At 41.2% G+C, this 23,404-nt stretch overlaps 1 protein-coding gene across 1 annotated transcript; it reads left to right on the top strand.

The window, feature by feature from the left end:
- Window positions 1-573: 573 nt before the first annotated feature.
- Window positions 574-22,927, top strand: LOC124233605 (adhesion G protein-coupled receptor E4-like; the record flags this gene model as incomplete). Its single annotated transcript, XM_046650747.1, has 8 exons — window positions 574-613; window positions 9,436-9,529; window positions 13,867-13,917; window positions 15,909-16,031; window positions 19,033-19,185; window positions 21,442-21,479; window positions 22,145-22,280; window positions 22,820-22,927. Coding segments are annotated over exons 2-8 (640 nt in total), but the record flags the coding sequence as incomplete, so codon positions are not given.
- Between the last annotated feature and the right edge of the window lie 477 nt (window positions 22,928-23,404).

Here is a 23,404-nt window from a genome sequence, read left to right as displayed (position 1 = left end):
GGTATTTGCCATATTTGTGCTGGATCTTACAAAGATTCTACTAATATGAACAAGAAGAAAATTTCAAGACACCACGCTAATGGGCATGCTACCAGTCAAGTAGATGAGTGTTATGTTGGATGACCTTATCTCAAAGACCAGGAATACTGTATATCATTTTCCCAAGGTGGTAAACTGAGAAGTGATACTATGATAGAGAACTGGGTAATACACTGACTGTCTTCCACATTGCAGCCTTCAACTCTCTAGGAAGTTCACCATATTAAAGGAATCTCCTCCAAGTTGGATCCATTTTCTTGGTGTAGATGGAAGTTGGCACCATTCTCCATTATGGGTTTTCCCATTGGACACCATCACCATTTTCAAGTTCATTTTCTGAGTCACTTTAATATGGTCCACCCTGGCAATGTACTATTTCAATTACTTGAATGAAAAGAGAACTAATGGACCCTGCATTATGCAAATTCCCCAACCAACACCACTGACCTTCTCCGCCACCCACAAGACTCCTTGAGGAAGTCCAGCTCAAGATAAGAAGCGACATACTTCCTTTTTTTGTTAGCTCTGAGAAGCTGCCAGCCTGGATGCAAAGCAAGAACTTTTCATCTTGTGGGTAAGTAAGAAGTGGTTTAGTGTTTTTCCATAGAAAATAGAAACTGTTTCACTTGTGATCTTGGGTCTAGAAAAATGTTCTGGCTCTGGAAAAACTTTCAAGGAGCCCTTGTTACAGGTTCTCTTGCTTTATTTCTTGAAAGTTACTGTAGGGGCATCTGTCTCACCTTCATTGCCCACTTCTTCTTGGGCAAGGACTGTGTGTATTGTGTGGTGGTGTGGAACATGCTGAAACGCTCTAGCGTACTCAAAAGAGACGGTGAATTGTGCATGAAAGGCTTAAGGTGAGTTAAAATAAGAAACTTTGAAGAAACAGAGTCTGAAGCAAATGTGATGTATGACCAATTTGTCATTGAAAGTGAAGAAATGAAACAAGATGTAAAAGGATGACTTCATTTACTGAGGTCACAGAGTGAATTAGCGAATGGACAAACTTTTTCACATGCCGCACACCTCACTTCCAAAATAAGCACGTCAGCACAGTTCAACGCCAGGCTCACCGTGAAAGAACTGAGTATTTTATTCATGGTCAAAGTATCTACAGGTCGGTGTTTTTTCAAGCAGCTGCTTATGACCCACTTGTGGGGGGATGGGTCATGGAACCAACTTGGTAGGTAACAACCAGCATTTTAAAAGAAATGAAAAGGACTATAATCATAAAATGTCAGATGCTGCATGTAGTGCATATTGATTTGTGAAACTCGGCTCCCCCCCCACCTTTAGCTCTTGGATGTAAAATGTATTTCTTACAGTGGGTCCTGGCCAAAAATTGCTCCAAATCAGCCCTGCTAGACACATGAAATCACCAGACACGGAAAGACAAATATTGTGTGATCTCGCTTATATGTGGAAGTTAACAGTAATCAAACACGTAGGAGCAGAGAGTAGAATGGTGCTCGCCAGGAGCTGGGGAGAGAGGAAAAATGGGAGGTGGTGGTCACAGATGTTAAAAAACAAAATTCAACTGAGCAAATTTAAAGATCAAATTGGCATTATTCGATGATTCATAAACCGGGAAGGATCCCGTCAAGCAAATAGAAAGGCGCTCCACAGAGCTAGAGAACAAGAAAGGTCTTAAAAGGCAGAGAGGGGTGAGACAGGGAAGTCATAAATGAAAAAAAAAAAAACGGGGATGATTTTGAGCAAGGTCACCTTCTTTTGGAGGATAAAGGGTGCTTATGAGGAGGATTATCTCACTAGTGTTGACCAGGAAACCCCAGACTGACCAGTTCAGATTACATTCCTGGGGAAGGTTGAAACTGCAATTAGATGCGGTATTGAGTCTCAATTTGGTGATGCGGACTTAGCACAAGTGACTCCATTTTGGGTCTATAGTCTCCTTTTTAACCATTTTCCCGTTTTGATCAGACTCTCAGCTTAACTGAGAGATATGATCAAAATTTAAGGCATTAGTGCCACTCTCAGCTGCTGCTCGCAGCTTTTGGGGAGCTTTGTTTTTTTAAATTTTTCTTTTCAGGAAGATTGGCCCTGAGCTAACATCTGCTGCCAATCCTCCTCTTTTTGCTGAGGAAGACTGGCCCTGAGCTCACATCCGTGCCCATCTTCCTCTACTTTATATGTGGGATGCCTACCACACCATGGCTTGCCAAGCGGTGCCATGTCCACACCCAGAATCCAAACCAGCGAACCCTGGGCCGCCAAAACGGAATGTGTGCACTTAACCGCTGTGCCACTGGGCCGGCCCCTCTATTTACTTCTAACCAGGGAAGTAAAGTTCTTCCAAAGGAAGTGAATCCAGAATCCTGAATGCCTCCTAGTAATTCCCATTTGAATCTGTGGCTCAGGACTGGAAAGTTGGTGACTGTGGAGGCCACTAAAATTTTAAGGGTCTGTAGACCACACAGATGGTTTTAGTCTGGGTATTCTCGCCTGTGTCTCTTTCTTTGCATAGAGCCCGGGTGCAAAGTTCCCTAAGTTTAAGGTTGTTAACCAGAGACGGGGAAACAGACCAGGGGGTCTCTAGCATCGTGACCAGATAAGAGTTTTTTGATGGCCAATGAAGCAGTCTGAAAGGTTTCTCCCCTTAGCAATGGCCTGGGAGATACAGATGACGGTGTTGTCTTTCCAGGCCAATGCCGGAGTAAGTAAAGAAAAAGAAGAAGAAAGGGTTTCATGTTTGGTTAAAGTATGAAGTTCTGGTCTGGCATCTTGGGAGGGAGCAACTCTACCCTGATGCCGGCTACTTCTCTTCCTCGTCAGTTTTGTTAAGAGGCCTTCAGTGTTTGCACAGGACTAGATGTCAGGTGGAGACTTTTGCATCTGTGAGAAGTATACCCAAGGCTCAGGTCCCTGGAGTTTGACTGCCATCTGGGTAGGGAGGGAGGAGTCGATATAGTCCCTTCCAAGGAGATTCAAGAGCAGTCTTTTTGTTGAAGGGTAGGAGAAAATTGGAAATGTTAGGTTGGAGAGTCACAGCCAGATATTTTAGAAAACTAGAAGAATTCAGGATCCAATCCAGCTTATAGGTATATAATGAAACCTCGAAGAGAATTAAAGCATTAGAATCCTCTATAGACAGATGTGCAAACATAATTTTTCTCTCTCTGATTACCCCTGTTTTTTTTTCTATCAAAGATAATCACAGTAAAACGAATTGCTTTGCATTAAACTTGGCCTGATTATTTTCATAAGTGCAGCAAGAATAGTGATTTACCATATAAGCTCTTCTTAAGATTGCTTTGCTGGAACTTTGTAAGCAAGGTATCAGGCCAATTTTTCCAAGGGGTTTTATGGGCTCCATAAAGTCAGCCTGAGTTTCTTAAATCTGTCTGGTCATATCAAAATCTATGTATGTCTCTCTGACATACGGCATTCTAGTCAAAGCCTTGGTAATATAACCAATATTTTCAATTTCCTTCTGTTACAGGGAGAACAGTTTCTTATTGAACTTATGCAAATAACTATCTATATTGCCATAGAATACTCAAGAATTTCTGGATTGTGGAAGGATCAAGTAAGGAGAAAAAGTAAATGTTTCATCTTTATTTACAAGGGTGCACTCTACCAAATTGCTTGTATTCACAGGTAGCTTAAGAGAAAAAGTCTCCTTAAATCTGGAAAAACAAAATACCAAGGAACTAGTAATGTTTCAAAGAAAAAGTCATAAAAGTTATAGCCATCCTCCTCAGTTTAGTCAGTCCCATGTTGTTAATTGTTCTGTTTTAATCCAGTTTTCCACTAGTTCCGGAAATTCTTACCCAGTTCAGTTTTATGATTTTAAAGTTATTAAAAATCTGAACTTGTCAAAAGTCCTTCCACGAATCTCCTTGAAGATGAAATACTTTTGTGGGGACACTTTTGCAAAGCATCAGAGTAAAACAATAACTGTCTGAGGGAAGACATAAAGATGCTCATTGTTAAAGACCTGGTGAGAGTTCACGCTAACGAAATTGACAAGAAAATTTGGTCGTTTCTGTAACGTGAACGTACAACATAAGGACTCGATATGTAACATTAACATGTAACATTAAGATGACTGGAATTATGACTGATAACATTATACCAGGACATACCAGAGTTTAGGAATTTCATATAATTTCTGGAATGCTTCTAACACATATCTACACAAACACACCATAAAGAAGGGCCTAGTATTACTTATTTGACAATACTTCCCATATGATTTAACGTATCAAATAACCCTAATTAATTCAACACCACCCTTTTTATAGGGAGAGAAAGCAAGTCTTTGGAGATGTTCCAGGGAGCCTCTGGCAAATCCCAAAGTTAGTTTGAGGTAAAAAAGACTTCATTTAGAATTTGATTTTTGGGAAGTTTGTCCAAAAAATCAAAAAGGTTTTTAAACGCTTGGTCAAATAGGATTGTAGGACACTGTGTAATAATACCTAGTTATCCATTTAAGCATAGTGACAACTAAAGCCTTCACAGGCAAGTATAGAGTCTACATAGATGTGAAAAAACCTTAACAATTTTAATAGAGAAGATTCAGCAGTAATCAAAGGCCTGATAAAGACAACACAGGAAAGTATTTTGACAGGACACAAATCCTTTGTTTTTTAGGCAGATTACTTAAAAAAATAAAGAAAAAGCTTTCATATCTCTTGTCAGGAGCAGACCAAAAATCTGAGAAAACTTTTTCTTTTTATCAGATGAGAGGAAACTATGTTCCAGTTTTACATAAGTACATTACTGATTGTAAAGCTTAATTTTATAACCCTTACAATAAATTCATTTGACTTTAGCCAACTTTACACAAGGAAAGATTCTCTCTCTTTCTGTCTTCCCAACTTTCTATTTAATTTGTCCTTTATTCTCCTCCTCCTCCTGAACAACCAGCCTCACTTTAGGACAAAGTGAGGCTTTCTTTTCCCTTAAAAAATGCATCTCCATTCATAACTTCTTCTATCAAAAACACATATCCTACTTCCCTTCCCTGTTATTACTTCTAGTCATTTAAATCACATATATTAGAATTTGTAACCTTAAAAACCATACTTTTTAGTGAAAATAAAGAAATAAACAAGTATGAACTGTCTTTGACAGCATTCTGCGGCTTGGTAAATTTACAAATACTTTTTATAATTTGGGGGAATATGTGCTTTCTCATAGTAAATATCTCAGTGTGGCACAAAATATGCTACAAATAGACCCAAATATCTTTAATTCCTTTGTAAAAAAAAAAAAAAGCAAAACATGGATAAACTTATGTGCGGTAATTAATATTTCAGTATTTTATCTTATTTAGAAATGATCTGAATATTCAATGAATTTAACTTAACTCATCATTTAACTTAATTTAGCAAAACTTTAAAGTTTCGTATTTCCAAAAAGATTTGGGGAAACTATTTAAAAAGTTCACATAGAAATTTTTTATCCAGGGGCCGGCTCCGTGGCTGAGTGGTTAAGTTCACGTGCTCTGCGGCGGCCCAGGGTTCAGATCCCAGGCATGGACATGGCACCGCTCATCAGGCCACGTTGAAGTGGCATCCCACATCCCAAAACTAGAAGGACCTGAAACTAAGATATACAACTGTGTACGATTGGCTGGGGAGTTGGGGAGATAAAGCAGGAAAAAAAAAAAAAGATTGGCAACAGTTGTTAGCCCAGGTGCCAATCTTTAATAGAAAAAAAAAAACTTTCTATCCAACTTACATCTGTTTAATTTATCTGTTCCAAACAATGATATTTAGACAACCCACAAAAACTTCATGAGACATTAGGCAAAGTCAGACATCATCCCAAGCTATTTTCTTGCTGAAAAATTTTGTAAGAGAATGATACGAACTCATTTGACCTTTGGTAAGCTTAAGTAGAATAAAAGTATTATATTTAATGCTGATAACTCTAAAGACATGTCAATTTTAATTAAACCAACAAACAAATTAGCTTTAACAGCAAATACTTTCCCAGATCACATGACCTTGAAATTCATTTGAGTTAGTTTTTATTATATTTCTGAGAATTTAATTTCTATAAGTGCTTAATTTTCTTTAAGCCAATTAAATAGAGCTCTTTTACAGATTAATTTTAACAATACTACCCAGAGGTAGAAAAATACCACATATTTGTGGTGCATGTATATGGACAACATAAACGTAGACAGATGTAAACAGAGATCTTGCAGCTTTTGTTTCAGAGTGACTGCCGTGAATCAGGGCCATCTCAAAGGCACAGGGAGAGACTGCGAGTTACAAGCCTTTCAAGAGAAACAGGATAGATTTGGGGTTTGATAAAAAGGAATGGGTGAACTTGGAACTGCTCCTAGAGCTGCATTTCTTTGTACTTCTACAAAGATTTGTAAGATATCACAGCTGCTCTCAATTCCTCAAAGCATTGTGTTGCAACTTAAATGACATCATATGTTGATCTATCCATAAAGGATTTTACAAGGGTTTTGGAGGGTTTTTCTTTCCCTCTGGGCATATGGTTTTGTTTGAACTTAAGGAAGAAGGCTTTAAAAATGCTTCTATCAGGCTCTGCAATTTGGCCGATTTCTGACCACAGAGCTACTTTGTGGCTACTTTTTGGCTGAGACAAACAGTAAATATTTCTGGCCGTATTGAGCAACCCCTTGGACTCAAGAGGCATCATCACAGAGGGTGCAAAAGATATTTTATTTTCCTCTTCCTTCTGGGTGCTACAGATACCTGGGAGAGCTGATTCCAGGAAGAATTCTCACCCTCAGCTAGCTTCTGCAAGTTTTCCAGGATCCCATATGTAGCTCTGATATTTCCCAGAATTTGGCAAGGAATTTTGTTAATTTTAAATTTAAGTTTTCCTTGACTGTTTAAGAGTATAACATAGCAGTTTAACAGAAAATCCCTCAGAGTCCCATCATATGGGAGGGGACCATATGGGGGCCCTCCTTCGAGGGTAGATATAGGGGTGTCTGTAAAGTCACTTGGTGTATTTTTGTTTACAAAAGTCTTTTGTTACAAAACTTTTGTTTGTAAAGACAATTTGGACAGACGATTGCTAGAATGAGTAGTCAACTAAAGGAAGTTAGAAGGAAGCCGTAGGAGTTATGTTAGTTTTGCTGTTTTTTTCTTTTTTTGGGGGGGGGTACCACTTATATCTTTAATTTTTTAATTAGCCTTTTGCAACAAGTCTTTCAATGAAGCTATTTTGGAATTTTGAAGTCTTTTGGAAGCCCCTGCCTACCAGTTAAAACCGGAGTTGCATTTTGTTTAAGTTGGGAGCCCTTGCTTTTAAAAGCACTTCTTAAATGATTGCACCTAATTGGAATTTCCTCATAATGGCCATTGCAATTCTAGGTTGTAATTCCCTAGAGGGTTGACAGCATTTGGTAGGACTCTAGCCAAAAATGGAGTTTAATCCACATATTCCATCCAGCCATGTTTAGCTGCAAATGGGTGTATTAACCAAAATGAGCAGCTTTACAAGGGAAAAGTGAAATTTTAAAGAAAAAGAGTCTTTATTTTAAAAAAAGCAGTTTGCAAACCAGGAAGGCGCCCCATTGGTCTTTGGGTGGCTGGTTTTTAAAAGTAAACAGTGCAAGGTTTGCACCATATGATTTCACGTATATGTGGAATATAAACAAACTTACAGTCAAAGAGAATAAATTAGTGGTTACTGGGGGAAGGGGGGTGGATGGTGGGCACAAGGGGTGAAGGGGCATACTTATACGGTGTATGAAAAACAATAATGTACAACTGAAATCTCACTATGTTATAAGCTATTATGACCACAATAAAAAAAAAATTAATGAGAAAAACTGCAGGGTTTGCAAGGCTAGGGCTGAGTCCAGCTCTGATTGGTTGCCCTTCTCAGCTACGGTGTATCTTGTGTCCTGGGCTTGTAAATGTCCTAACTGCAGGGAAAGACTGCTGCATCGTTCTCCAGCCATCTGGGGAAAGTCAAGGTTAAAAATGTAATTTTTATTGCTGCCCACATTTCAGCCTTGAGGCGGGCATGGTAACCATCATGTCGACTCTGGCCTCGTTCTTTTTCTTTTATCCAGTGCAACCCACACTTCCCTTTGACCATATGTTGGGGCCCCCAACCTGATGGTTAGCAAGCCAAACTCTCAGGACACAGTAAGATTTTACCATTTTTGTAGATATTTGTAGCTTCTGGGACCATAGTTCTTAGACCTAAAATAAGCAGGTGTGTTGGAAGGCGGTGTGCTCAACTCTGGAATTTAAGGATGCCGTCCTTATTACTTCTTTCTTTATTTTAGCTAAGACTTTGAGTCTCTTGGAGTCATAGTAATACCTAAGAGGGATGTGTCACCGGGTTGAGGATTGCGTGATGTTTTACAGTTTACCTAATTGCGTGCAAATTTACCCCACAGACCCTTCATCCGGCTTTAAAGATGACCAACATCTAGCCAATCTTGTTTCATCTTTACTCTCACTTTCTGCCCCAAGTCACCCCCTCCCCAATAATCTTGACATAAATTTGACTCATCACATTATTTCACCTGCAAAAATTTTAGTATGTATTTCCAAAATATCAGGACTCTTTTAAACATAGCCATTTTCTCATAACTATAGCTTCCTGTGGAACAGCTGTCTGAGTTGACGTGGGAGGACACTAGCAGTGAACGATCATATCTATGAAAAACGAACAATCATTTTTTCAATGGCATCACATCTCTAGCCTTACAACCTTTAACAAATTATTGGTTTGATTTGAGATCCAGTAAAACACTGCGATTGGGTGATATGTTTCTAAGCCTCTTAATCTAGGTCCTCTATGTGTTTTTTACCCCTTAAATTTTTTTCTTTTTGGATGAAGAAACTGGGTAGCTTGTCCTTTAGAGTTTTCCACATTCTGGATTTTGCTGATCACAATAGAACAGGACTTTCGATTCCAGTGGGATATTCCACTGGATGCATTTTTGTTTCCTGTTTCCTGGGTGGTAAGCTTGCTTCCTATAAGCAGCTCTGCTGTGATCTTCCTTGCAAGATCCTTTCCTTCAGATAATTTCCCAGAAGTGGAATTGTTGGATCAAAAGGGCAGAAATGAAAGGTTTTTTTTTTTTTTTTTTTTTTGAGGAAGATTAGCCCTGAGCTAACATCTGCTGCCAATCCTCCTCTTTTTGCTGAGGAAGACTGGTCCTGAGCTAGCATCTGTGCCCATCTTCCTCTACTTTATATGTGGGACACCTGCCACAGCATAGGTCGGTAAGCGATGTGTAGGTCTGCACCCAGGATCTGCACCAGCAAACCCCGGGCCGCCAAAGTGGAACGTGTGAACCTAACCGCTGTGCTACCACGCCGGCTCTAGAAATGAAAGGGTTTTGATAAACATGAGACATCTGACTTCTAAACTCTGTGACCAACACAAATTGATTTTCATGGGGCTTATTCATTCCAGGAACCCTTGCCACATCTTGCTTGAGAGCGTTTCTCAGATTGTATTTCCTGGAATCTCAGTGCTATGGGAAGCAAGTGCCTGCCGCTGCTCTCAGGTGAGTGGAACAGAGAATGCCCCTCTCTTCTCCTCTTGATCCTGGCATCCTAGCTGTGGTCGCTCTTCCAAATTTGACACTTTCTTCAGAAATTACTGTGTGTGCCCGTCCTATTAGAAACCCTCATAATTAGTATCTTGGTTGCTCTCCCCCAAAGCAGAACTGAGACAAAGACTTGGAAGTAAGTAGTTTATTTGGGAGGGGATCCCAGGAAGAAGGGAGGGAGGAGGGGAGTCAGAGAGGGAAGGGAGAAGTGAATGAAGGGTGCATTAATGAGGGGTTACCGCTGTGGGTAACTGGCACTCAGTCCCGCTGAGGACCCTCCAAGAGGCAGTGCCTGATGTGCCTTAGATGGACAATGAATCTGGGCTATGTATTCCTCCGGTCCTCATCCCTCACTACTTGACAGCCACTCCTAGTGTAACCCCCAAACATTTCTGGTCTGCCCCTCATGGGCTGCAGAAAAATGTCCCCTTACAGAGGGATGCAGTAAGTTATCTGCATGCACAGGATCCCCCTTGGGGTAGGCTAAGGGACACTTCAATCATCTGCTACACTGAGCAACCATCAAGAGGATTCATGCTTGGAATATTACAGCTCATTATGTTACAATGCTCTGGATCTATCTACCCTTCTGCTCTGGGCTTTAGGGTCTTTGCAGTAGTTTAAAAAGTACCCTAGGAGGAGTCATATCCTGTTTAAGACTGGGTTTGTAAGGAGATCTTATAAGCAAGCATGTGATATCCAATACCCTGTGTCAGAGCTGCACAAACTTTTTCCTGGAAAGGGCCAGATAATTACTATTCTCAGCTCTGTGAGCCATTTGGTCTCTGCCCTAACTTCCCAACTCTACGTTGCAGTGCAAAAGCAGCCACAGACCTTCCAGGAACCAATGGACATCCCGTGTTCCAATAAAACTCGATTTACAGACACAGAAATTTGAAGTTCATATCATTTACACGTGCTGTGAAATATCCTTTTTCTTTTGACTTTTTTAATCACTTGAAAAATGTAAAAACCATTCTTAGCTCGTGGGTCACACAAGGACAGGCTGTGGTTCTGGCTTTGACAATTTGTTGACACTTGAGCATTTTTTGACTTGCAAAAATGGCCATGTTATGTGCTTCCGGGTAATAGTATGGATCCTTAAGTACAATGCTTTTGTCAGCATCCATGAAGTGGAACATCATAAATATTGAGGAGGAGGTAGGAAGAGCAGATGTTGACCTTATCATGTCTAGGGCACTTGTTCTGTGATGATCCAAACGGGCCATAGGCAAATTCCTGCTCCTCTCCCTTCCGTATGATACAAATCCAAATTACCTACATTATAATCATCATACTTAAACTATTTGGAGGCTGATGTTAGCTGTGAAAGCAGATGCCTCAGATTTTAGCAAAGGGTTCCAACACAACCTACTTGCCATGAAAGGGATGAAGGAAAATCCATTTTTCAAGTGTCTAGGCTATCCCAGCCTATCTTACCCTGAGGCAGGGATCTGAGGAAATATGTGGAAAGATTTTCTGCGTTTCTGAGTTCATCCCCAACTTTAATTAAAGACTCTGTCTAATAATGTGGCAGACTTTTTTTTTTCAATCATCCTTAAAATATCTTTATCCATTCCAAATTTGCCACAGTACTTGGGCTCCCAGGATTCTTGTGGTCTGTGCTATTCAGATCTCCTCTTACTCCAGATAGAGCATTAGTTCTTAAGGGGTTAGACCTGTGTTGTCCAGCACCACAGACGCAAGTCACCCATGGCTACTGAGCACTAGAAATGAGACCAGTCCGAATGGAGATCTGCCACAGTGCAAAATGCATACTGGATTTCAGAGACTTCATGCACACAGAAAAGAATGTAAAATGCTTTTGTTACTGAACCAGATTTGTTTTTCTTGCTGCACAATTATGCCAATCAGCGAGATGATGAGTTTGCAGCAGAGAAAGGGTTTAATTCACAAGGCAGCCAATCAAGGGGAGAGAACCAGTCTCAAATCTGCCTCCCCAAAAGTGGGGATTAGGGGTATTTATGGGATAAAAGGGCACGGTGGTCTGAAGTGTGGGAATAGATGATTGGAGATAAGGAAAAGTGAGATGGTTGATGATCTGTGCAAGTGGAGTCAAGCTTCATGGCTCTTCATAGGACGCACGTTCACAAAATGGTGGTGTTGCCATGATCTGAGGGTGAGGTTTTCAGCTCCTCAGCGTCAAAGGGTCACCTCAGTCATCTTTGCAGGCCCAGTTGATGAGTCGGGGGTCTTAACCAGCCTGAATTGGACAAGGATTCAACTCTCCTGAAAAACTTAAGCACCCATTATCATGGCGACCCAAGTATCAGAGATATTATCTATAGAGTAGGTTTTAGTAATGCATTATCTAAGCACTTTTGCAAACGGAGTACAGTTTTAACTATACTTTTAACAACTGAGTGTAGTTAAAGCAAGCTGGCACCTGGTTTTGTTACTACCCAAGGGAGCAGTCATTTGCTCACTGAAAGACATGCCAGGAGTCAAGAGGCAAGGCGGTAGGAGAGAAAGAATTTTATTACAGCTTGTGAGCAAGAGGAAAGATGGCTGACTAATGTCCAAAAGAACCATCTTACGGAACAAAGGCCAGTTACGTAGGGGCCTGGTCTCCAGGTGGGGGACGCAGATGGTCTTAGTTCCTGATAATCTTTTGTTTTACTGAAGGTGCATCAGAGACTGGAGCAATGCCCTATGCCCAGATCTTTCGGTTGTCATTGATGATGGCTATCAGCATAGACTCTCTGCCTGGGGTTAAGAATATTTCTAAGGAACTCAAAAGAACAAAGTTATCAACTATCACAGCTGAGAGGGGCCATAAAATCTACAGAGCGTGTATATCATCTGGAGGGTGCATAGCCAGATGAGTTAGTTAATCAGAGGTCATTCAAAGGCACAACATGTTTTCTTTTCTACAATATGTCTTCCCTCATGTCAACCTTGTGTTAAGCTGGTATCAGTTTCACTTTATGAATAACTTGTTTTATATTGATTGCATGTTGAAATGATAACATCTTTGCAATATTGGGCTAAGCAAATTATATTGAGGAAGTTAACTTTACCTGTTTCTCTTTGCCTTTAAAAAATGTGGCTAGTAGAAAGATTTAAAAGGACCTATGCAGCTCACATTATATTTCTATTGGACAGTGTGGGGTTAGAGGTCTGGACGAGTAGAAACAGACTGTTGAAATAGAAGGGAGGCTGCAAACTTGGCCTTTTGGTGTTAGACTTGGAGAAAAAGCTTTATGAGATTCTTGATTTTCAGGAATTGGGACATACAGCTTATGATATTGTGATTTATAATAAGAAATACATATTTGGCCTTCGTCCTTGTTTCTGGCACAGAGCTCCTAAAAACCTTGGCATCTCCTGAGATGAGAGCCATAAAGTTGTCTTTTGTTATCTTAATGAGGTGACTTTTGGAAAGCCCTGAGGCCACCTAAGGATGGCAGCTGGTTGCCAGTCAAGCCAATCCTGTGATTAGAGGGTTGGAACTTTCAGTCTCATCCCCTTACCTCCAGGGAGGGGAGAGGGGGCTGGAGTTCAATCACCAATGGCCAATGATTTAATCAATCATATCTATGTAATAAAGCCTTGGTAAAAACCCAAAAGGACAGGGTTCTGAGAGCTTCTGTGTTGGTGAACATGTGGACATTTGAGCAGAGTGGTGCTCCTGGAGAGGGCATGGGAGCTCCTCACGCTTTCCTCATATCTTGCTCTATACATCTCTTCCATCTGGCTGTTTCTGAGTTATATCCTTGTTATAATAAGCTGATGATCTAGTAAGTAAACTGTTTCTCTGAATTCTGTGAGTGGCTCTAGCAAATTAATCAAGCCCAAGGAGGGGGTCATTGGAACCTCCAATCTATAGCTGGTCAGTCAGAAACCCAGGTGACAACCTGGACTTGCGATTGGGATTGGAAGTGGGAGTGGGGCAAGTCTTGTGGGACTGAGCCCTTAACCTGTGTAATCTGATGCTATCTCTAGGTAGATAGTGTCAGAATTGAGCTGAATTGTAGGGCATCCAGCTGGTGTCCAAGAATTGCTTGTTGGTGTGGGCACACTCATACACACATTAGAATTGGGTGCAGAACCTCTTACAGCTGCAATAGGATGTACTTCTCATGCCCCAGTGGTATAGGATGCCCTCCTATGACCCTCATGTTTATAGCCTGCCTGGAAGAATCTACAGTGAAGCCAGCACACATGTGATTGGGTCGTGGGAGACAAAGCCCCTAACTCACCCAGGCTTCAGCCAAGCAGAGCCCCAGGGCATCCTCCATCCGAACTGTCTTTTTATCTTTCTGTTCCAGCTCTCGGTGTCCTGCTGGCTCTGTCAGGAGCAGATGCAAAGAATTCTGGAGGTGAGTCTACTCATTGCCAAAAACCTGGGTAAGGAAATTGGGATCTGGAAGCTGCCTCCAGTGGAGGGAAGGAGCCCTTTTCAAGGGAGAGAACACTACATCTCTGCTGCCTTGTTTCTACACCTTGAAGCTCTCAGGGACTGTTCCTCCTTTTCTACCATGATCCCGTTTACTTAGCTCTTGCATTGCACCAGGCTCAGTGCTAAACAAATTGCACGTACAATCTCGTTCAACCCTCATGACATTCTTGCAAAGAAGGTCCTGACATTATTCCCACTTGACCAATGTCCCTCTAGAGAAGCAGTTGGCTAAAGGTCACAAGACTGGTGGATGGTGGACTCCACCCTTTCTTTTCCAAGAGCTTCTGTCCCAAGTCATGCTGGAGGTAGTTTTGCCTCTACCCCATGTCTTGGGTTGGGCTCTCCCAGAAGCAGCCCCCGAGGTAAGGACTTGAGAGCAAGTCATTTACCTGGGAGATGATTCCAGGCAGCACCAAGTGGGAGTGGGACGTCAGATGGGGAGGTGAGAGGCCAATATAGGGTCCCTTATCAAGCAAGTTACATGTGAGTAACTGGAGTTTGATCCCTTGGAGACTGTTGGATATCATAAGAAGCATGCACCTCAGAGTTCTTCCCCCCAATGGGTAAGCTATTTTTCTATTATTTATTTATTTTTTTAATTGTGGTAAAATATACATATCATAAAATTTACCATTTTAACCATTTTTAAGTGTTGCAGTCAGTGGCATGAAGTACATTCACACTGTTGTGCAACCATCGTCACTGTCCATCCACAGAACACTTTTCCTCTTGCAAAACTGAAACCGTGAGGGCCAGCCTGGTGGCAAAGTGGTTAAGTTCATATGCTTCACTTCGGCTGTCCAGGGTTTGCTGGTTTGGATCCTGGGCGTGGACCTACACACCGCTCATCAAGCCATGCTGTGGCAGCATCCCACATTCAAAGTAGAGGAAGATTGGCAACAGACATTAGCTCAGGGCCAATCTTCCTCACCAAAACACCAGAAAAAAACCCCTGAAACTGTGTATCCATTAAACAATAGTTCCTCATTCCCTCTCCCACCAACCTCTGAAACCTACCATTCTACTTTCTGCCTCTATGAATCTGACTACTCTAAGTGCCTCATGTAAGTGGAATCACGCTGTAGTTGTCCTTTTGCAGCATATTTATTTATCATAATGTCCTTAAGGTTCATCCATGTTGTAGCATGTGTCAGAATTTCCTTCTTTTTTTAAAGCTAAATAATATTCCAGTGTATGGATGGACCACATTTTGTTTATCCATTCATCCACCAATGGGCACTTAGGTTGCTTCTACTTTTCGGCTATTGTGAATAGTGCTGCTATGAACATGGCTGCACAGCTATCTCTTCAAGATCCTGCTTTCAGTTTTTTGGGATATATACCAGGAGTGGAATTGCCGGATCATGTGTTAATTATAATTAAAATTTTTTTTTAGGAATTGCTATACTGTTTTACAAAACAGCTGCACCATTTTATATTCCTAGCAGCAGTGGACTAGAGTTACAATTTCTCAATAGCCTACCAACACTTGTTACTTTCTGTCTAATTTTTGTAATAAAGAATCTGGGTTTTTTAATACACTGACTCTCGACAGTCAGTGACTGAGGAAGGTGCTCGTGGGGGCGAGAAGACATTGCTAACCTGCCAAGTGGTAAACAAAGAGGCCTCTGGTGGACAGAGAAATCCCTCAGTAAAGAAACTCAGGTGCTGACAGTTGGAAGTTTTACTGTCAGGCAAAAGTGGTTTTAGAGACAGAGGTGGGATATGGGTGAAGCGCTGTGAGCATCTGTGTTCAGCAGTGAGATGAGTGCCAAGGGATGTCAACAGAGCTATTCCCAAGGAGACATTCTTCCAGCCACAACATCTGATGTATCATAGGTGCTCAATGAATATTTCTTGAATGAATGAATGAATGAACAAGTGAATGAGTGGATCCTGTGCTCCCTGTAGCTTTCTGTCCTCCATGCCCTGAAAATGCCAGCTGCTACAATAGCACCCACTGTGCTTGTAAAGATGGATTTCATTCCACGGCTGGGAGGAGATACGTCACCAAGTCCTCTGAGAAATGTGAAGGTAAGGAAGCAATCCACACTCACCTTGGGGTTTGGAAGGGGTCAGGGGCATCTTTGTAAGCCCCAAACACTGTGTTACATGGGGGTGCTAGTGCTGCAAAGATGCAGTGATATTACAAGGTGAAAAATGGCAGGGCTGGCTCAGTGTCCTTAGAGAAGTCTAGCTCTTATCTCCTTTCCGCTCTCATGCTAATGCTGGCTTGATGATCCCTGATACTGGTTTGGTTTTTTCCTTAGAGGAAGGTAGACTTCCCAGGATCCTGGCCTCTTGAAGTCTCAGACACTGCTGTTTTTTGTTTGTTTATTTGTCTGAGAATTCCACAAGGGCAAGGGTCGTATCTGACTTTACCGCTGTACGCCTAGGACAGAGAATAACGCCACATAGCAGGTGCCCAGTAAAAAGGTGTTCACCAAGAGAACAAATGAACAAATGAATATCTTGGCACTCAATATCTTCCATGTTCTGGCTACAATTTAGTTTTCCAGTTTCACTTTTTGTTACTCCCATCTGCTCCAGCCAAAACTGCTTCTCATTTCCACAAATTCTAAAGGTCAGTTTGAAAATCTAAGGGAACTGTCACTCCCGAGTATCGGATCGGTGGAACTCGATGTCTGATTGATGGAGTTGCCGTGTAAATTCAGAAGGTGAAGCAGAAAATAGTAGACTATTTAGGATTTAGTTTATTTCATTTTATTGTGGAAAATTATACATAACATACAGTTTACCCTGTAACCATTTTTAGATATGTCTTTCAGTAGCGTTAAATACATTGACATTGTTGTGCAACCATCATCACCATCCTTCCACGGAACTTTCTCACCTTCCCAAACTGAAACTCTGTCCCTTTAAACACTAACTCCTCGTTCTGCCTCCCCCCAGCTCCTGGCACCTACTATTCTACTTTCTATCTTTATGAATTTGACTACTCTGGGGAGTCATATAAGCGGAATTGCACACTATTGTATTTGTTTATTTGTTTAAATTATTTCCGTTTTTCAGTTGAATAAAATATACATAACAAAAGTTACCATTTTATCCTTTTTTAAGTTTCCAGCTCAGTGGCATCAAAGTGCATTTACATTGTTGTTCAACCATCTCCACTCTCAATTCGATTGAACATTTTATGTTGGAGGATCATAATTTGCGTTATACTTCTTCGTGAATTATCTGTTCATGTCTTTTCCCTGTTTTTCTATTGAGCTTTTGTTTCTTTGTCTCTCAATTTTTGGGTGCTTTACATATTAGAGGTGTTAGTCCTTTGTCTGTTGTATACATTGCAAATATTTTCTCCCTGTTTGTCAGTTGATTTTGGACTTTGCTTACATATTTTTTAGCCATGCAGTTAAATAAAAAATATTTTTTACGTAGGTAAGTTTATCAAGGATCTTAAGTCATCATTAAAATGCCTTCCCCTACACTGAGGCTAAAGAAGAATTTACCTATGTTTAATTCTAGTGATTGTATGGTTCTATTTTTATGTTATCTTTGATCCATGTAGAGTTTATTTTTGAGAATGGTGTGAGGTACAGGTCTCATTATGTTTTATTAAAAAATACATCCTGACCAGGATAACGGGCACTATAAGAAGGGAAATATGTGCAAAGGTGTAATGTGCATTTGTCATACGCTTGAGAATATTCAGTTCTACTGCAGAAGAGTTGAAAAACAAATGGAATTTATGAAACTCATACAATGTGTAGATAAGCGGTTAGTAGGCAAGGCTTGTGTGTGTTAAATGTAGATAGAAAGGAATGGAAAGACCAATGGTAACATTCATGAAGCAGTAAATATACACAAGACACGTAGTTACACAACATTCATGACAAATTAAGTATCTAAGAGGGAGTTAACCCCCAGATATATGATATATACCAGCTACACACCAGCACTTCATCTTTGTGGAGTCTTAATTCAGTCGCTCCTCGGTGATAGCTGTTCTGGCTTGTATATCCTCTGCCCAAAACACATCAACCCACAACCTAAACAAAACCCATTGACTGCTGAGAAGACTAGTAGTAAGTTACAGCCACTGGCCAAGTGTACTTGACCTGAGTCCTTCCAACAGCGAAAATAATTCTGTCATCAGCTCAGAACACCTTCTGTCCATGGGTCCCTTTGCTTGAACCTCAACTGTGGTCCATCAGCGGCCAAGGCTGATGTGGCAGAAAGCAGCAGGACATAGGAACATTGCCTAACCCAAGATTTAAGTAGTGTGGCCCTTTATCTCACTTGCACCCTTTCCCAATAGTATAGTTATGCGCCATATGATGACATTTATGATGTTTTGGTTGACGATAGACTGCATATACAATGGCGGTCTTATAAGATTAGTACCATATAGCCTAAGTGGGAGGTAGGCTATGCCATCTAGGTTTGTGTAAGTTTATCCTGCGATGTTTGCACAATGATAAAATCACCTAAGGACACATTTCTCAAACTGTATCCCTGTCGTTAAGCGACACCTCACTGTATTCACTTATCCTATCTGTTGTCCCTTGCTACTGTGTGTTTTAAATTGATTTAATAAACTGTGTGATTCAAGCATTTAAAAAACTCCATCCATACTCCAGCGGTTTGACATACCACCATTATCATCACCTAAAGCTCTGTACATGCTTGGGTCTATTTCTGGCCTTTTAGTCTATCCCATTAGTCTATCTATTCATGCACCAGCATCTTATTGTCTTACTGAGGCTTTATAGTATGTTTTAATATCTGGTAAGGCTAGTTCCCACCACGTAGTTTTTCTGGATATTCTTGTGTAATAGTATGAACTTGTCTCACTCCATAAAATATGTGTAGCTATTTTTACTGGCGTTGTATTGGATTTATAAGTTATCTTAAGGAGAGCCATCATCTTTATAATGTTGAGTCATCTTATCCAAGAATAGGAGAGGTTTGGGGTATATTCATGAACAGTGTTGGGTAGTAGAGATTTCACAGTCAAGGGGAATGGTTTAGTTCTATGAGACGAACAACAATGTTTTCTCTTGATTCACAGATATTGATGAGTGTAATACTGGGCTGGCAAAGTGCAAGAAGAGATCATATTGCAGAAATACAATTGGAAGTTACTACTGCAGCTGTGTCCCGAATTATCCTCTCTTCAACTGGGTGGCCAAGTTCATTAAAGTGAATCATCCAGACTGCTATGGTAAGAACCTCCAAATACTCTTTCCACCATGAAAAAGGAGGTGGAAGGAACGCCTTTTAGGGTTCCACCAATTTCAGACCAGGGTGAGAGAGGAGAGATGTGCCCTGGCCCTTGCCTTCTACCCATTGTTGTCCTCGGCAATCTTCTCCCGGGAGATCTCATTCAAGCCCCTGACATCGATAACCATGTCTATGTAGACATCTTACAAATTCATGTCTCCCGAATGGATCTCTTTCCTGGCCTTCCAAAATGACATCTCTAATTTGCTACTGGACTTCTCCACTTGTTTCTCTCTCACTCTCTTTAAATTCACTTTCTATACGTCTCTACCTGTCTATGTATTAAAGCCCATGAGTTCATAGCGACACCTCCAATTCTAGTCCAACACCAGGGCTTGATCTACACTTCCCTCTTTTCTTATTTGTAAATTCTTTCTCCAACACTGAGAAACCAGGTTCTCACGATCCAACATGTAGGATTTACTTATTTTCTCGTTCCTAGTATAATTCCAGGTTTTGAGTTAGACAGATTAGATTTAATTTCTGGCTTTATCACTTACCAGCTGACTTTTGGGTGATGCCTTAACTTCTATATTCCTCGTCCATAAGTGGGAATGATAATAGTATCTACTGTATTAGTTGTGTGTTGCTGAGTAACAAATAACTTCAATGTTAGTGGCTTAAAACAACACATGTTTATTGTCTCATGGTCTGTGTAGGGCAGGAATTGAGGCTTGGCTTACCTGGGTCCCCCGCTTCAGGGTTTCTCACAACTGTAATGAAAGTGTTGGCCAGAGCTGCAGTCTCATCTGAAGACTCACCCGTGGGCAGATCTTCTTCCAGGCTCACTCACAGGCCTGCTGGCAGGATTCAGGTCTCTGGATGTTGTTGGCCTGAGGCCTCAGTTCCTCTCTGGTGGTTGATGAGAGGCCACCCCCAGTTCTTAGCATGTCAGCCTCTCTAGCTTGGTTATTACAACAAGCATATGAGAATAGCCATAAAAAGAGAGCAAAACAGAAGTCATAGTCTTCTCTGAGCTCTCAGAAGTGACAAGTCAACGGGCAGTGAATAAAGGGATGTGAGGCAGGGATCATTGAGAGCCATTTCAGAAACCTGCTTACCTAAAATACTGGGTAGGGTAGCGTGCCATCAATTTCATGTCCACTCGTGAAACCTGTGAATGTCATCGTATTTGGAAATATAGTCTCTGCAGATATAATCAAATCAAGATGAGATCATATAGATTACGATGGGCCCGAAATCTAAGAAGACTGGTGTCCTTATAAGAAGAGGGAGATTTGGACGTGGAGACACACACATGGAGGGACATGTGCAAACAGAAGCAGAGACTGGGGTTCTGCTGCCATACGCCAAGGAGCATCAAAGATCGCCGGCAGCAACCAGAAGCTAGAAGAAGCAAAGAAAGATCTTCCCTAAAGCCTTCAGAGAGACTGCAGTCTTACCCACACCTTGATTTTGGAGTTTTAGCCTCCAGAACCAGGAGAGAATAAATTTCTGTTGTTTTAAGCAGCCCAGTTTATTGTACTTCGTTACATCAGCCCTAGGGAATGAATACACCTCACCTGTGACTACTAAGGCATGTAACGTGTTTAGCGTAGTGCTAGGCACCTAGGAAGACTCAATAAATTTTAGCTGTCATGTTACTTAACTCTGTTCTAGAACCTTCTATGTTCTTTTAAATGAGATAGTATATATGAAGGTACTTTATATATCATGTTGTGTAGACAACTGTGGGTATTAGTACTGCTTCTAAATTATTAACTTGGTTAACATCCATTCCTTCAGGACGACTTCTCTGCACCCCATGATGTGCTGGACCCATCTTCTTTATACTCTCAAGCCATCTCATCTTATTTATTATGAATATATTGGACCATTGCAATCACTTAACTATTTAATTATCGTTATTTGCTTAGTGACTTCTGCCAGACTGAAAATCCCACAAGGGGCTGCCCGTCAGCTCTTTACCGACCTGTATCCGTAAGGTTTAGCATCATGCTTGGCTTTCAGTAGGTGTTCAATAAATACTATTGACTGAATTATTGAACTGGAGGCTCCATCCTGATTCCATTTTCCAATTCTACTGTGGAAGAGATTTGGGACTTCTGAGAGGAGTATTAGGATAGGTTGTGGAAGCATCAGGGAAAGACCCAACTTGAGGATGATTAGAAAAAGGGATGGGAACCAGGACGTGTTAACTCTCATACTCCATTCAATGGCTTCTTTTCTCTCCCAGAGGATGCTCATAATGAGAAACCGTCGGTGGACACTTGGGTGAGTAAAGTGAAGCCTAGGTTTCGGGAACAGCTGATCAGTCTTACCATGTCATTCTCCTGCTCAAATACTACCATAGCTCCCTATGACTTTTAGGATATAGAAGTTCTCACTCAGGAGTGATTTTGTCCTCTGTCCCAGGGGACATCTGGCAATGTCTGGGGACATTTTTGGTTTTCCCACCCAGGATGCTACTGGCACCTACTGGCTAGAGACCAGGGGTGCTACTAAACATCCTACAATGCCCAGGACAGCTTCCCACAACCTTTATCTGGTCTTGAGTATCAACAGAGACCTAGAAGCCCTGGGAAAGGGTTTAAATGTCTCAGCTGTCATTCAGAGACTTGCATAAGCATCCAGAGCCTGATTCCACCCGTATCACCCCTTCCCATTCCCTCTCTTCCTCCATAAGGCACTCGCCATAGGTTTCAGATCTCTCATCCTTTAAACCTTCATGTTCTCATAAATACGGTGACGATAACACACGCCCTTCATAGGCCTGTGTGTAATAAGTGAGAAAACACATATCAGGTTGATAGCACAGAGTCTAGTAACAACTTCATAAATATTATTGCCTTCTGGGCTTACCCAACCACACTTATGTATATTCCTGCTTTCTTAAGTTTCAGTAGGAGTCTACCTAATTGGATTTATTTCTTTGAAAGGAAAGTCTGAGGAAAAATGAGAGCAAAGATCACATTGCAAAACAGGCCACCCAAATCCTTCAAAACGTGGAATTGGCCATATGGAACGCAAGTTTTGCTTCTCCAGGAAAGCATGAAAATTCTGAATTTGATATAGGTAAGAAACATTGAGCATTTTCCTTATGACCAAAAAATTTTATGAGGATGGTCTTTCATCAGACCTTGTGTTTATATGTTTATATGGCATGGAGAGAGTTCACTCATGGGACTCTTCCCAAATACAGCAGATCTGTTCCCAGGTGACTGTTTCCTTGGAAAACTTCTAAATGCTTAGCTTCTCTTACTTAAAAAATTAAGTTCCCCTCCGCATCAGACACTCCAGTACATGTTATGTAACATTTTCTGCCCTGTAAATGTTCTCTGTAAAGGGTAGGCTTGCCCACTCTAGTTCCAGCTCTGGGAAGCTTGGCCACCTCCTCTCTTCCCCTGGGTTGTGTGGTCAGTGTGTGTTGCTTAGGTCATTTTGACCATTTCATCCCCACCAGCCAGAAATGTGGAGGGAGCGGTGTGCCATCTGGCTACCTGGCATGCAGAGAATTAAATCACCAGTAAAAGGTCTTTCAGAGAAGGGAGTTCTACAAGTTTTTTAGCCATGAGAAGTGAACAAAGCAGGACTCACTTTCTTAATGTTTCCAGTCTATGAAACCAAGAAGTGCAGTGAGACAAGTGAGAAGACTCTTCTGGAAGCTGGAAACAACACAATGGATATTGACTGCACTGCTGCTTTCAAAGGAGCCAGAAGAGGTACTGTAACTAAGATAGATTCTCTTAACTGCAAATTCTAGGCTCTGTCATTTTGTTTCTAGGTGACCATCCAAGAGGTGGAGACTTACAAAATTTTCAAAGCGGGGGGTTTCTACTTCGTGAAATTAAAAGATCTGCCTTGACCACAACCAGGCAATTTTGGGGGCACACTTTGTGACACACACTGAGGTTCAAACAGGGATCTCTTGACATGCTTCCTTAAAAGGGACAGGCAGGTGCATACCCTGTTTCCATGTGATGGTCTGAAAAGGTAACACTCAGTAGTGGCAGATGAATGTTGTCTCAAACACTCTTCCCCTTGAGTAGCATTTTATGATCGTACTATTTAAAATAGTCACTCAGTCTTCTTCTATCCCACAGGTTGGCAAACTTTTTCTGTGAAAGGACCAGATAGTAAATATTTTTGACTTTTGGGGCCAGATGATCTTAACTCTGATATTGTAGTGGGAAAGCAGC

The sequence above is a fragment of the Equus quagga genome, unplaced genomic scaffold (genome assembly GCF_021613505.1).
Source record: "Equus quagga isolate Etosha38 unplaced genomic scaffold, UCLA_HA_Equagga_1.0 207155_RagTag, whole genome shotgun sequence".
Lineage (NCBI taxonomy): Eukaryota > Metazoa > Chordata > Mammalia > Perissodactyla > Equidae > Equus > Equus quagga.
Note: the sequence above shows the minus strand (reverse complement) of the source record. Positions and strands in the feature narration are given on the sequence as shown.